Here is a 16484-nt window from a genome sequence, read left to right on the forward strand (position 1 = left end):
GACCTGCGGTGTGACTTCCATTCAAATCAATAGGCTCCCATAGGGAACCATTGATTTTGAATGGAGGCAGAAAAAACGCTGCTAACAGCTACTGTGGCCAAACGTGCAATAACGCTAGTAGAAAAAGCTACTGAAAGCACGTTTTTACAGCTGCTGTTTCCCGGCGTTATGTAAACAGCTTTGGAGCACGTTTTTATGACGCCCAGTGTGCATGGAGCCTTACATTTAAACTGGCAAACATAATCACTAAAATGTATCTAAAGCTAAATTTTTAGTTTCAGATGGAGTGGAGAATTGTTAGGCCCTCCGTCAGGTTTTTATTGCTCAAATAAGAATAAAAATGACCCCTTGACCCCTTTTGGATAGAGTGGAGGTGGATTAGAACCCCTGTCAGTTTTTATTGATGTCTGTGTTCCCATTAGGGATATTCACTCTCTCTCTATTTGTCCTGTTTACCATTATCATTTAAAGTGAAAGTAAAAGAAAATCCCAAAATGTGGGTTGTCCCCAGAAAAATAATAGAGAGGAAATCTTCCATTTTGCAGGGATTTCCTCTCACTTCCTGTTTGGCTATGGGACAGGAAGTGAAGGGAAATCTCCAAAATGGGACACAGATGGTAAAAAAAATAACTGACAGGGGTTATAACGCCTCCCTTATTGTATCTAAAATGAAAAAAAAAAAAGTTCTTCCTATAGTTTTCCTTAAGGAAATGATCCCCTTTGAGGACATTATAGAAGTTGACATGTTTCTCATCAGGTTTTGGATTTACATTAACAAAAAATAAATAAATAAACAAGTGTAACATGACAACTGACATTTCAGGACTCTTTGTTTTTGCAATATTTTTAGGTCGGAAATGTTAAAAAAATATAAATGTAAAACTTTTTTATAGACAAGTTCCTAGGGTCTGGTGACAATCCCAAATCCTGACTTCTTTTATTACTAACGTTCTATTCTATCCCTCTCTCCTAGCGGTAACTTCGTGTCATCTCTCTATAAATAACTAGATTCTCATACTTCTACCAGATCATTAATGCCTGTGTTTTGCATCCTGCTTGGAACAATACTGCATTTATTCTCAGCGGCCCCTACCGGCCACTTATAAAACCGCAACCTGTAATGTATCTGAACGGGCCGTTCTCTCGGTCGCCACCTAGTGTTCATAGTAGGGTAGTGTCAGCTCCCTCCCCTCCAGGACAGAGAAAAGACACAACGACCCAGCGAGTGAGAAGAGCCGCCCCGATAATGAGCGCTACCCTCCGCTGAGAGCCGGGCTCCGGACACGGGACTAGCGGGCTTCTCCGGTGCTGGCTGGCTGTGGGAGGCAGCAGGGGATCCCGTGCGATGTGAGTGAGCTATGCATTGTGGAAATGGCCAGGCTGGAGCCCGGAGGAAAGATGGCGCCTCCCCCCCTGTGCGGGCTCTGCGGGTCTGCCCCCTCTTCCTGCTGGCCGCTGGGCTCCTGCTGGGGCTCGGATCGGGGGCCCCCCCCGACACATGGTGCCAACCCTGCCCGGGCAACTGTACGTGTGACCGACCGACCTGCCTGGTAAACTGTTCCGGAGGAGGACTGCAAGAGCTGGACCAAGTCCCTGGGAATGTCACTGTGCTGTGAGTACACCCCCATACTATAATATAGGGGTACACCCCCCATACCCTGCACCCCCCCAATCTACTATACCCCCATACCCTGCACCCCCAATACCATATACCCCGGGGAATGTCACTGTGCTGTAAGTACACCCCCATACTATAATATAGGGGTACACCCCCCATACCCTGCACCCCCCAATCTACTATACCCCCATACCCTGCACCCTCAATCTACTATACCCCCAATACCCTATACCCCGGGAATGTCACTGTGCTGTAAGTACACCCCATACTATAATATAGGGGTACACCCCCCATACCCTGCACCCCCAATCTACTATACCCCCATACCCTGCACCCCCAATACCATATACCCAGGGAATGTCACTGTGCTGTAAGTACACCCCCATACTATAATATAGGGGTACACCCCCCATACCCTGCAACCCCCCATACCCTGCACCCCCAATCTACTATACCCCCATACCCTGCACCCCCAATACCATATATCCAGGGAATGTCACTGTGCTGTAAGTACACCCCCATACTATAATATAGGGGTACACCCCCCATACCCTGCACCCCCAATCTACTATACTTCCATACCCTGCACCCCCCAATACCCTATACACTGGGGAATGTCACTGTGCTGTAAGTACACCCCCATACTATAATATAGGGGTACACCCCCATACACTGCAACCCCCATACCCTGCACCCCCAATCTACTATACCCCCATACCCTGCACCCCCCAATACCCTATACACTGGGGAATGTCACTGTGCTGTAAGTACACCCCCATACTATAATATAGGGGTACACCCCCCATACACTGCACCCCCAGTCTACTATACCCTGCACCCCCTAATACCCTATAGACCGGGGAATGTCACTGTGCTGTAAGTACACCCCCATACTATAATATAGGGGTACACCCCCCCATACCCTGCACCTCCCAATCTACTATATCCTGCACCCCCTAATACCCTATAGACCGGGGAATGTCACTGTGCTGTAAGTACACCCCCATACCCTACACCCCCAATACCCTATACTATAATATAGGGGTACACCCCATACCCTAAACCCCCCATACCCTGCACCCCCAATCTACTATCCCCCATACCCTACACCCCCAATACCCTATGCTATAATATAGGGGTACACCCCATTCTCTGAACCCCCTATACCCCATACCCTGCACCCCCAATCTACTATGCCCCATAACCCACACCCCAATACCCCAGGAATGTCACTATGCTGTGAGTACACCCCTATACTATAATAAAGGGATACACCCCCCATACCCTGCCACCCCCCAATCTACTATAACCCCACATCCTGCACCCCCAATACCCTGGGAATGTCACTGTGCTGTGAGTACACCCCCATACTATAATATAGGGGTACACCCCCCCCCATACCCTGCACCCCCCAATCTTCCATACCCCCATACTCTGCACCCCCCAATACCCTGGGAATGTCACTGTGCTGTGAGTACACCCCCATACTACATTATAGGGGTACATCCCCATACCCTGCATTCCCCAATACCCTATACCCCGAGAATGTCACTGTGATGTGAGTACACCCCAATACTACATTATTGGGGCACCCCCATATCCTGCACCCCCTGTACCCTGGGAATGTCACTGTGCTGTGAGTACACCATAATACTACATTATAGGGGTACACCCCCCATACCCTGCACCCCCCACAATCTACTATACCCCCATACCCTGCACCCCCCAATACCCTATACCCTGGGAATGTCACTATGCTGTGAGTACACCCCATACTACATTATAGGAGCACCCCCCATACCCTGCACCCCCAATACCACCCTACCTAGTACCCTGCACCCCTAATGTAGTTTACTACCCTGCGTACTTTACCCCCCATGCCTTGCACCCCTAACATACTATACCATCCCACAATACCCTACACCACTAATGTACTATACCACCCCTCTATACTTTGCAACCCCCATGGCCTGCACCCCTAATGTACTATACCATCCCCCAATACCTATACCCTGCACCCCTTATGTACTATACCAAACCCCCATTCCCCCAACAATGTCACTGTGCTGTGGGTACACCCCAATAGTTTGTCTATACGAGTACACTCTGATACTTTATTTTCACACCCCCCTTATACCCTGCACCCTTTCTGTACTATTCCACACCCCATACACTTGTAATGTGACTGTGCTGTGGGTACACCCCAATACTTCAATATACCACCCTCTTATACCATTCACCGCTAATGGTCTATACCACCCTCAACCTGACAATATCTCATTGTGCTGTGACTACCCTCCGATACTTTGTTATACCACTCCCCCTTATACTCTGCACCCATTGTGTACTATAACACCCCTCATACCCCAAAAATGTCACCATGCTATGAGTACACTCCTAATGATTTATACCTACCCTTCACCCCTTTTGTATTAGACTACCCCCCTCTTCCCTGCACCTCCTACTATACTCCCTTTGTCTCTGCACCCCATCTACCCTATACCCCCTACTATAACCCCTTCTACTGTACACCCCTTCCTCCCTGTACCCCCCTATACTACATCCCTTTTACCTTCTACCCCCCTTCCCCATGCCTCCTTTTGCCCTGCGCCCCTTTACCCGACTCCCCTTTTATCCAATACCCCTTCTTCCCTGCACCCCTTCTACCATGCACTTGTTCCCTGCACTCTCCCTATGCTACACCCCTTTTACCGTGCACCCTCTACCCCCTTACCCTATAACACTAGACCCTGGCATCCTTACAGCTCAGGGCAGCTTTGTTTACCAACTTTTACAGAGTTTTATAAACTTTTCAGAACTTTTCGTAAACTTTTTAACTCTGACATACCAGGCTGTCCAGATCCCCAGCCTGTGATTAGTCAGAGTGCTGGAGAGGAAATAAACATGGATACAAAATATCTGATTGTATTTATATTTATTATTAATGTTATCGTCAGGGAGTTCTTTGGCTGTGCTGAGATTCAAAATGAGATTTTTTTTATTTCTGTTGGCTCTAACATCTCCGCTGGCACAGATCCAGACTGTCAGTTTTGTTTAATAGGGGGATGGCAAAGTCTAGGGGCACCTAAGCAACCAATTATTGATCGTCTGTCATTCTCAGTGTACGCTGTGACCGATGACTGATTGCTATGGGTTACTGCAAATCATCACAGCTCTGTTAAATAAAAAAAAATGGTCATTGTGGTATGTATAATGTGTGCATGTATAAATAAATTAATAAGAAATATTGAAAAAAAAAATATATACATACAGTATCTCACATAAGTAAGTACACCCTCACATTTTTGTAAATATTTTATTATATCTTTTCATGTGACAACACTGAAGAAATTATATTTTGTTACAATGTGAAGTAATGAGTGTACAGCTTGTATAACAGTGTAAATTTGCTGTTCCCTCAAAATAACAACACACAGCCATTAATGTCTAAACCGCTGGCAACAAAAGTGAGTACACCCCTAAGTGAAAATGTCCAAATTATGCCCAGTTAGCCATTGTCCCTCCCCGGTGTCATGTGACTCGTTAGTGTTACAAGGTCTCAGGTGTGAATGGGGAGCAGGTGTGTTAAATTTGGTGTTATCACTCTCACTCTCTTATACTGGTCACTGGAAGTTCAACATGGCACCTCATGGCAAAGAACTCTTTGAGGATCTGAAAAAAAGAATTGTTGCTTTACATAAAGATGTCCTAGGCTATAAGAAGATTGCCAAGACCTTGAAACTGAGCTGCAGCACGGTGGCCAAGACCATACAGCGGTTTAACAGGACAGGTTCCACTCAGAACAGACCTCACCATTGTCGACCAAAGCAGTTGAGTGCACGTGCTCAGCTTCATATCCAGAGGTTGTCTTTCGGAGATAGACGTATGAGTGCTGCCAGCATTGCTGCAGAGGTTGAAGGGGTGGGGGGGTCAGCCTGTCAGTGCTCAGAATATACGCCGCACACTGCATCAAATTGGTCTGCACCAGAATCTGACAGCATGGGTATTCACACCTATGCAATCCAATTCCTGTCCAAACTGGCAGTTCGCACTGTGATATGCAAAGTAATCTGGGGGTGTCATTAAGTTAGAATTGACACTCCCAGCAGTTCGCATATGGCAGTGTGAAGTACTGCCTGCAAGTCAGGTGCGATTCGGGAACCTCGCAGTGGATTCGCAGGGTTCCTGCATCGCATCAATGTGAACCGGCACTTAGGGGTGTACTCACTTTTGTTGCCAGCGATTTAGACATTAATGGCTGTGTGTTGAGTTATTTTGAGGGGACAGCAAATGTTATACAAGCTGTACACTCACTACTTTACATTGTAACAAAGTGTCATTTCTTCAGTGTTGTCACATGAAAAGATATAATAAAATATTTACAAAAATGTGAGGGGTGTACTCACTTTTGTGAGGTACTGTGTATGTATATACATATATATATATATATATATATATATATATGTGTGTGTATGTATATATGTATATACATATATATGTGTGTATGTATGTATGTATGTGTGTGTGTGTGTATATGTATGTGTGTGTGTATATATATATATATATATATATATATATATATATATATATATATATAGGGATTCATTCAATATTATTTATTCTATGTTGTATTGTGTTGTTTATTCTAGTTTGATTTGTCTGTTATTTTAATATCTGTGTTATTTATTCTATGTTGTATTTTAATTGTATGGATGTTTTATTTGTAGTGTAGTTTCAGTTAGTTTTATTTGGTTCTAATGGCTGTTGTTGGTAATTTTGTTGTGTTTTTGGATCTTTTTCAGTTTATTATTGTGATCTTGTGTTGTCTTTGTTGAGTGTATCGCAACAATTTCCCTTTGGAATTAATAAAGTATTCTGTGAAAATAATTTTTTAATCTATATATATATATATATATATATATATATATATATATATATATATATACACACATGTTAGACAGCATATATAATTTTTGTTCCATATATATATATATATATATATATATATATATATATATATATATATATAATTGCTATAAAAAAGGTTTCCATCCTGCTCCTATGAATTTCCTCATCACTACAATTGAAAATAAAGATTAATTTGACCCCCACTGACAATCAGAAAATCAAAGAAAATGAAAATAAAAAAGGAACAATGCTAGTTTATGACTTAGCTTGTAATTTTTTGATTAGTTTTGTACATTATCCCCCCCTTGGCACAGCAGGGGTTAAATAGTTATACATTATAAATTGTGTAGATTAGCATTGGTTACAGCAGACTTTGTGTATTGTGTCATTGGATTGTGTGCAGCGTCGGCTGTAAAGATGGGACACACCAGGCTGTGTAATATGGAGAGGTTGGTATTGTCTGGCTCTGCTCTTGGTCTCCCTGTAGTTCTGTTATAAAATATATATTGGGAGCCATAAATGACATAACAATGTTGCAGTCAGCTGCCAGCATGTCTTCAGTGAAGGCGGTCTGCTATCGGCACACAAGCGGTGCTTTATAGTATATTAGAGTTCAGACTCGTGTAACAGCTGGCGGCTTGTATATAGTACATTTTCAGGGAGCGCAAGATTTATCAGTTTAATTTTTTTTGCTTTTTTATTTAGTTATGTTTTGGCTAGAGAGGGAAAGTTTCTAACCCTTCTCTGTTTAATTAAAAAAATAATTTTCAGGCATTCCACTTTTAAGAATTGTTCTAGGTTAATTATCTCTTTACATGTGAGTGTAGTCACCCTAAACAGGAAGTTGTATATTTAAAAAAACAAAACAAAAATGCAAACTTGTTCATCCATCGAAACTGCATGTAAATTTGTTCTGTGTGCATAAGGCAAAATCAAACGTTCTCAGGCTATATTCTCTGCAGATCAAATGTGGCAATGGGGTAAATATACCACATTGTGTTAGATGGTGCTATCTTAGAAAATAAGTGTGCTCCTTAGCACCATCTAGTGGCCATAATGCAGTTCCCCCCCCCCAATTCATACATTCGATTTGCAGAGCGTATAGTCGCAGAACATTCAATTTTGCCTCATTCACACTGAACTATTTAACATGCGGTGTTGATGGATGAACAGCTATGCAAATGTTTTATAAATACACCCCAAAGGGTGTTATTGGCAGGATAACCAAGTGAGTATATGCCTGAAAAGGTTAAAGGAGAACTCCGAGCCAAAACTTTTTTTTCCATGTCCTTGTTGCTGAACTACCTTTACCAACTATGCCATCCATCTTCTTAGCTTGGTAGTTCCTCTGTAATATGTGTAAATGTAATCAGTGCGCAACCTAAAAACTTTGAAAATAAAATGGTAAGTGTTACAAGGAATAATAAAAAAAAATATATATATAATATGTATGTGTGTGTGTGTGTGTGTGTGTGTATATATGTGTGTAAATCACAGTGAAAAGGAAAGCCAAGTTATAGTGCTCTTATGAAGGTGAAGAGTGATTCACAATAACAGCGGTGCTTCATACGGTGCTTTTTCCAACACAGACCACTGCATGCCTCTTACCAGAAAAGATGGATCCCAAATTATAGGGATCTAATGGTCCTGCATCGAAATAGCCCAGCTGGAGTATTCCACTCCTAGGGCTCCATGAAAGGCAAAACGTCCTGGTAAGGTGTCTGCTTCAATCAAATATTGCTCAAATATAGAATGGGATTGGTGCAGCGCTAACACAATTGAATCCACAGTCCATACAAATGTTCAAATGGATCAAATACAAAAGTGCAGTAAACAAAAGTTCATCAGAGAGTGCTCCAATAAAGAAGGGAAACTGTCCACCACTTCAAACTTGGAAAAAGCCCCGAGTGCAGGAACCGCCACCAAGATAATAAATGGCCTCTTACCAAATTGCAATGACCCCCATTACAAGGATCAAAGACAGCCTGTGTGATCAAATCAGTGCCCAGATCGACATGTATCGATTCCCAGTGTTCCCTCAGCAGCTCCGACCGGAACAAGTGAACATAAGGAAAAGAGGGACAACTCCAATAGTGAAGTACGTTCACAGGTTTATTCAGTAAAAGCAGAGTAGCAACTCACGTTTGGATGAAGAAATTACAGCATGTCTCGGAGCTATACTCTCAGAACCTTTGTTTCCAACCAATAAAATGGCCGCCGTGTCTCCTTGCTGGCCTCAGCACGACGAACCGCAGGCTCCTCCTCCGACCGGTTTCATCAACACGTGACTTCATCAGGGGGTCTCAAATATCCCTGACTCCTTGGATCATCCTGCCATAGATATTTCACCAGTATAGGGGGTTTAAAAAGAAGACTTCATAGTGCAGTATGTATAATTTCTATTTAATAAAAGGGGATTATTGCACTTACATGAACAAAAACGTTAGAAGGCAAAAACATACAGGTGTGGAACTCATCTGCAGGCTGGTGCGTGGTGACGTCCCAAGCTTCGGCTCCACCCGACGCGTTTCCCAATAAGAGGCATCGAATGGGAACGGAGACTCGGTTCCTTTGTAATAGCCTGATGATTTTCAAATAAAGCGGGTACTGTCCAGTGATTTCCTGTTTATAAGACCAGTGGTTGCTATTCCTCGGACTCCTCCAGCCTCGGTCTTGGCACGTCTCATTTGTAGTTCTATCTACAGCAAGCAGGGATGTACTTTTGTCCCTGCTTGCTGTAGTGTGAGTATGGGACTCACACTAACTGCCCCCAACACCATGGCGTACCACGGGGAAACTGCATGGGGATCGTTAGGAGAGCCAGCCGCATCGCACAGAGCGGGGACCTCCCACTGTGACACATCTTGTAGGTGAAATGCTGGCCGCTGACAAACAAAGTCCCTCCCCTGGCATTGGACCAGAGTGCTGTCTATCACAGGGGCCGGTCCAGGAGGAGGGACACTGTTAGTGGCCGGTGTTTCACCTAAAAGATATCACAGCGGGAGATCCCTGCTCTGTGTGATACAGCTGGCTTTCCTAACGATCCCGGCTGCACTGATGGAAACTGATAAACTGCACTGATGAGGCTGTACTAAGGTGGCACTGATGAAGCTGCACTGATGGGCAATGCTGAAGCTGCACTAAGGAGGCACGGATGAGGCGGCACTAATGAGGCTGCACGGATGAGGCTGCACTGATGGGCACGGATGAGGCAGCACTGATGGGGCTGCATTGATGGGTACTGATGAGGCTGCTGACACTATCCACTTCCCTACAGACACCGTCCACTGCCAAATATCTGTAGGAGGGGTTTCGTCATCATTGCAGTTTTTTTTTTTTTGTTTTTTATGTCTTATTTTCAGTTTGATGTGTATTATATGTACAGCGCTAGGCGCATTAAGCGCTTGAACAAAAATGAATTTCACTGGCCAGAAATAAATTGTGGGTGTGAGGCTCCACCCACACAGCCATGTTATTTATTCATAGAGATCTGCGAATGAATGAACTACAAGTCCCATCTTCCACCGTATTTCTCAATGGAATGGGAACGTGGGGATCACCTCACTCCTAGCCCATTGACAAGTAGGTGTGCGGGTTCCTGCTGTCTGCCTATAGCAGCAGGGAGAGGGGCAGAGGCCGACACAGACAATAAACCTGGGTATGCGCTAGTAAAATTTCGAGTGAAAATTTGTACAAAAATTGGAATGAAAATTGTGAGAACATTTAAATGTTGTTCAAAGGTAAACCAAGATTTTGTTTGCTTGCTTTTACCATTTGATTTCAGAATGAATGGACTTTACCGAACGGAAACCACATACACTGTTTGAATGTTTGTGAAAAGTTTTTTGCTCCTTTCGGATTTTCTCATCACTGTGGTCAAAAACGAACGTTGACTTGACCCCACTAATGTTTGGAAAAACAAACTTTCTTACAACCAGTGTTCATTTTGACGTTCAATTTGGATTTCGTTTTAGTCCTAGTCTTTTGACTTTAATGCCATTTTAGTTTTAGTCGACTATAATAGTGTTAATTTCATAGAGGAAATATTTTAGTCAACTAAATAATACTACTTACAACAAAAAATGTCAAACAAAATTCTACTAGTGTACACCCAGCTTTACACTGTTAGGAAGGGATCAGATTCCTACTAATGCTGGTCATACACTATACGAAAAATCGTTCAAATTTATTTTAGAAAAACGAACACTCAGCCGTGAGAGCAAAAGATCGTGCCATCGTGTAATGACCGATAAATCGTTCAATGGACATAAGGCTCCGTTCACATGTGGGCGTAGCAGATCGCGGGCAGAATCGCGGTGATGTGCGATGTTGCCGCGATTTCCGCCTGCCGAATCGCGGTAACATCGGGCAAACAGAATCGCGGGACGCATGACGCCCAAAAAAGGTACAAGAGCTTCTTTTGTGCGTCATGCGTCCCGCGATTCTGTTTGCGCGATGTTACCTCGATTCGGCAGGCGGAAATCGCGGCAACCTCGCACAGCGTTTGGGGTGCCATTGCAAATACGGGCATCGCACAGACCGCGATTTTCAATGATTTCCAGATCCCAGGCAGAATCGCGGTGATTATGCCCGCCATCCGCTACGCCCACATGTGAACGGAGCCTGAGAGCCCATTCACACTAGCACAACTTGTGAGGCGACTTGTGTTGCCCCAGGTCGCCTGACATAACAAAAGCAATGTTAATCAATCAGTGCCGTCTTAATTGACACTACTGAAGTTGCTCCGACTTCAGAAAAGGGTCCTGTACTACTTTGAGGCGACCTGTGATCCGACTGTCCCATATACTTCAATGGGAGTCGCCTCCTTACCTTAATTGACACGACTTGTTATCAGGCTTTCCAGGAAGAAGAAAGAGATTAGCCAGGCATTCTCCACATTGCAGCCATGCCTATAATGGAATATATATACCATTACACACACACACACATATATATATATGTGTATGTAATGGTATATATATATTCCATTATCTCTGCTTGGTCTGTGTGAGTGGCACTGGTGGACACAGATAAGTGGCACTGGTGGACACTGATTCATGGCACTGATACGTGGCACTGGTGGACACTGATTTGTGGCACTGATGCGTGGCACTGGTGGACACTGATTTGTGGCACTGGTACGTGGCACTGGTGGACACTGATACGTGGCACTGATGGACACTGATTCGTGGCACTGATATGTGGCACTGGTGGACACTGATTCGTGGCACTGATACATGGCACTGATACGTGGCACTGGTGGACACTGGTACGTGGCACTGATATGTGGCACTGGTGGACACTGATTTGTGGCGCTGATACGTGGCAATGATACGTGGCACTGATATGTGGCACTGGTGGACACTGATTCATGGCACTGGTGGGCAGTGGCACTGGTGGACACTTATACGTGGCACTGGTGGACACTTATACGTGGCACTGGTGGGCAGTGGCACTGGTGGACACATACGTAGCACTGGTGGGCAGTGGCACTGGTGGACACTGATACGTGGCACTGGTGGGCAATGAGGAAATTAGTAAAAAAAAAACAGAAAAGGGGAATTAGGTCACAACACATCATATTCTGATCGGCCAAACACAAAGTCATCTGTCATATAAGCCGCAAGTCACGGTAAAATCGCGGTAAAAAGTCGCTCCGACATGGTGCGACTTATGGTCGCGGCAGTGTGAACCGGCTCTAAATGAATCAGTTTTTTGTTTGTTTTTTCACATATACTTAGTGTAAACAGTTTGGACAAGAAACACATTAACCTTTAAATTTATTGTTCACTCGGCAGAAAATTTCCAAATTTGTCCTTTTATTTTTTTGGCTCAAAAACGTCACAACCGATTACCGATTTGTGCCCATTAACTGTCCGAAAAATGAGCGAACTGTCCAAATGACTGAATTTCAGCTGATTTTTTTCATATAGTGTATGGCCACCATAAGAGCTGGTTCATATCAAAGGTTTTGGGTTACTTTGCAGTGTGCAGATGGCCATGTTGCATTGGTGCCCAGCAAGTTCCCGAGGTCTTTTCACACCCGGTGTGGTGGGACTGCGTTGGGTGACTATTTCAGCTCAGTCCCAATACACCCCCATCACAAGCCCTTGTCTCTGGTGTGGCCGGTTCACACCACTGTGTTGTGGTGGTGTGCGGGGGGGGGGGGGGGGGGGGGTGTGGTGTGCGCTGCAAGAAAAATGCTGTGTACAGTATCACCTGATGATCTGGCCAGCAAGTCTGTTTATTTAAAAGAACAAGGTCTATCGCAGTTAGAGCAGCTTTGCGTTCACTGGGCTGTCAAATTGGGATCAGCCGCTGCGTTGGAGTTGAAATGAATAGGACTGCCTGCACTGATATGCATGGAGCACCTGTGCATCCCCTTGCAGGCAAACATGGCGCTCGCAGGGATATACGCTATGGTATGTTTGTTTGATTATCCAACGATATTCTACTGGAGGGTGGCCAGCTTAAAATATTTTGCATTCAATGGCACTCAGTTGGGAAAAACAAAATGAAAGTGCTGCAGTGTGTCGGCAGTACATTACAGCACAGGGCAACGTGCGTGACACCACGCCGCAATGTGCACACGTTATATACACAATAACACGCACTGTGGTGTGGAAAAGACCTAACGTTACATGAAAAAAAAAAAAATAAATATATATATATATATATATATATATTTTTTTTTTTAAGACTTAGGAAACTTGCACGCACTGATAATCCTTATAATCCTCCACTGCCGCAAAGTTTTTATTTAACCAATTGCCGACCGACAGCAGTACATATATGGCGGCAGGTCGGCTCTATTGCACGAAATAATGTGCCTGTGGTGGCGCTCTGTTTGGCCATAGGGGGAACCAATCAGAGGGTCGCATCCCCCGGCAAACCCGCGATTGCTCCCCATAGAGACAGAGCGGCGGTCTGCTGATGTAATCAAGGCAGACCGCCGTTCTGTCAGAGATGAACACAGGGATTTTGTGTTCCTTAATAACATGTGAAAATATGCCCTCAAATAAGAGTCCTCATGGGCAAACAACACATTAGCAGCGCTGTTCAGGAACACAGATCTCTGTGTTCATCTCTGACAGAACGGCGGTCTGCCTTAATTACATCAGCAGACCGCCGCTCTGTCTCTATGGGGAGCAATCGCGGGTTTGCTGGGGGATGCGACCCTCTGATTGGTTCCATCCCCCACACAGTTAGAAAGCACTCCTTAGGCACACACTTAAAGTGGAGTTCCACCCTAATTTAATACTTACCTCCATCTTCTCGCTCCGGGTCACCTGAAAAAGAAATGGATAATCGCATATTTTTTTTTTTTTTTACTTACCTCGTAGCGAAGAAAACATACTTACCTTACTTCCTTCTTCCTCCTTCCTTGGCCGCGGCCCGTCGTCACTTCCTGGCTCTGCAATGATTCCTGGGAGCTGAACGTCATCGCTCCCAGGAATCATTGCGCCTGCACCGGCCCCGACGTCAGTTCCGGGTCGCGCGCGTCATCCCCTTCTAAACCGCTTCTGGGCATGCCCAGAAGCTGTAGAGGGATGACGCGCGCGACCCGGAAGTGACGTCGGGGCCGGCGCAGAGCATCGTGGGACCAAAGAAGGCGGAAGAAGACGCCGAAGGGGATCTCACTGGCTAGCGATTGTGGAATGTACTAGCCCTGACTGTCCCGGGGGTATTAAAAAAAAAAAAAAAATCCAGGGTGGAACTCCGCTTTAACCCCAGGTGTTAACTCCTTCCCTGCCAGTGTCATTAGAACAGTAACAGTGCAGATTTTTAGCACTGATTATTGTAATAATGTCATTGGTCCCCTCAAAAGTGTCAATTAGGGGTCCGATCTGTCCGCCACAATGTGGCAGTCCTGCTAAAAAGTTGCTGATTGCTGCCATTACTAGTAAAAAAAATAAATAAAAATGCCATAAATCTATCCCCTAGTTTATAGACGCAATAACTTTTGCACAAACCAATCAATATACACTTATTGGGATTTTTTTTTTACCAAAGATACATAGCAGAATACATATTGGCCCAAAGTGATGAAAAAATTTAGATTTTTTTTTAAAAAAATGTTATTGGATGGGTTTTATAGCAGAACGTAAAAAATATATATATATTTTTTTTTCATAATTGCCTTTTTTTTTTTTTTTTTTTTAGTTTATAGCACAAAAAAATAAAAATCGCACAGGTGATCGAATACCACTAAAAGTAAGCTCTATTTGTGTAAAGCGTCGCACGACCGCACAATTGTCAAAGTAACGCAGTGCCATATTGCAAAAAATGGCCTGGTCATTAAGGGGGGTAAAACCTTCCGATCCTGGAGTGGTTAAAGAAGTAAAGTTAAAGAAGTAAATTCTGGTTACAGTATCTCTTTAAATACTTAATATTTTTGTTTTTGTTTTAGCAAAATACTGAATTTTGTTGTGCTTCTTCTCTCTCTTTTTTTTTTTTTTTTTTAGCTGTTGAAACTAAAGAAAAAAAAAAAGTGGTAACTGTTTCATCCAGTTGCATTCTTGCCATGGCAACTGTAGTCTGGAATGTCAGCTATGTGAGAATGTTCATTGGAGGAATACAAGCAGCCTGGAAGCTGCCGCTCACACAGATGGGATCTGTAAAAAAGGATCCCACCTAACGGTGCGTCTGTGCTCTGCCGGAGAGGACTTGGAAGGGCAGAAATATAGAAGCAGCCATTGCTAACTGGTTTTGGTGCAGAGCCTGGGCAGCTTTACTATCGAGTGAGCAGCCTGACACAGACTTAACCACTTTACCACCGGAGGATTTTGCTGTCTTACGTCCAGGCCACTTTTTGCGATTCGGCGCTGTGCGACTTTAACTGACAATTGCGCGGTCGTGCGACGCCGTACCCAAACGAAATTTACATCCTTTTTTTCCCACAAACAGAGCTTTCTTTTGGTGGTATTTGATCAGCTGTGCGATTTTTTTTTTTTTACTTTTTGCGCTATAAACAAAAAAAAAGCGTTTATTTTGAAAAAATAATATTTTTAACATTTTTTTTATATGAAATTCCTCCCAAAAAAATGTAAAAATCAAATTTTTTAAAAATTTTTGGCCAATTTGTTTTCTGCTACCCATGTTTGGTAAAAAAAATCACAATAAGCGTATTTTGATTGGTTTGCGCAAAAGTTATTGCGTTTACTAACTAAAGGAAAGATTTCTGTCATTTTTGGCGTTTTTTTTTTTAACAAGTAATGGCGTCGATCTGCGATTTTTTTTTTTTTTTTTTGCGGGACTGCGATATTGCGGCGGACAGATCGGACCCTTGACTGACATTTTTGACACTTTTGGGGGTACCAGTGACATTACTGCAGTAATCAGTGCTATATATATGCACTGTTACAGTAAAAATGACACTGGCAGGGAAGGGGTTAATTTTATTGGAGAGGAAGGGGTTAATGTATGCCTGGGGAGGTGACTGAGTGACACAGGGACAGATCGGATGTTCAGCTATGCTGAACACTCCGATCTGTCACTCCCTGTCACTGAGGAGATCCGCCCGCTCTGTTTACACAGGCGGGCGGATCTCCAAACTAGATTCCCCGACGATCGCCGCCGCTCCTCCCCTGGCCCGACTCCCGCTGTGAATGAAAACAGTGGGAGCGCGCCTCCGGCGGCGCGCGAGCGCCGCCTACAGGGGGAGGAGTCCAGCGACGTAGGTCTACGTCGCTGGACGATAACGAGCCACTGTGCCGCAGTAGAGGCACAGTGAGCGGTCGGCAAGTGGTTAAGACATCACTGGCTGCATGCTTGTTGCAGATCAGTACCTCACTTTGTAGTGAAGCCAAGATTAGGAAGACAGTTCTGGAGACAGGATATTTTAAAGATGAACTCCAGCTTAAAAAATAAATATTGTAGCCTATTGAAAGATAACACAACTGTAATTTGCTGCAATATTCACCTTTTAGTCCAGAGATTTCCCCTGCAGTACTTTTTT

At 44.0% G+C, this 16484-nt stretch overlaps 1 protein-coding gene across 2 annotated transcripts in view; it reads left to right on the forward strand.

Annotated features, from left to right (window-relative positions):
• The first annotated feature begins 1186 nt into the window (after nucleotides 1-1186).
• The window catches only part of PKD1 (polycystin 1, transient receptor potential channel interacting), a 280745-nt gene continuing 265447 nt past the window's right edge, over nucleotides 1187-16484 (forward strand). For both annotated transcript variants that reach the window (XM_082261257.1, XM_082261258.1), the window contains exon 1: nucleotides 1187-1612. In XM_082261257.1, coding sequence (XP_082117383.1) covers nucleotides 1359-1612 — 254 coding nt within the window. In that variant the 5' untranslated portion in view covers nucleotides 1187-1358. The remainder of the gene's footprint in view (nucleotides 1613-16484) is intronic.

This window comes from Pelophylax lessonae, assembly GCF_965119305.1.
Source record: "Pelophylax lessonae genome assembly, chromosome: 6".
NCBI classification, from domain to species: Eukaryota; Metazoa; Chordata; class Amphibia; order Anura; family Ranidae; genus Pelophylax; species Pelophylax lessonae.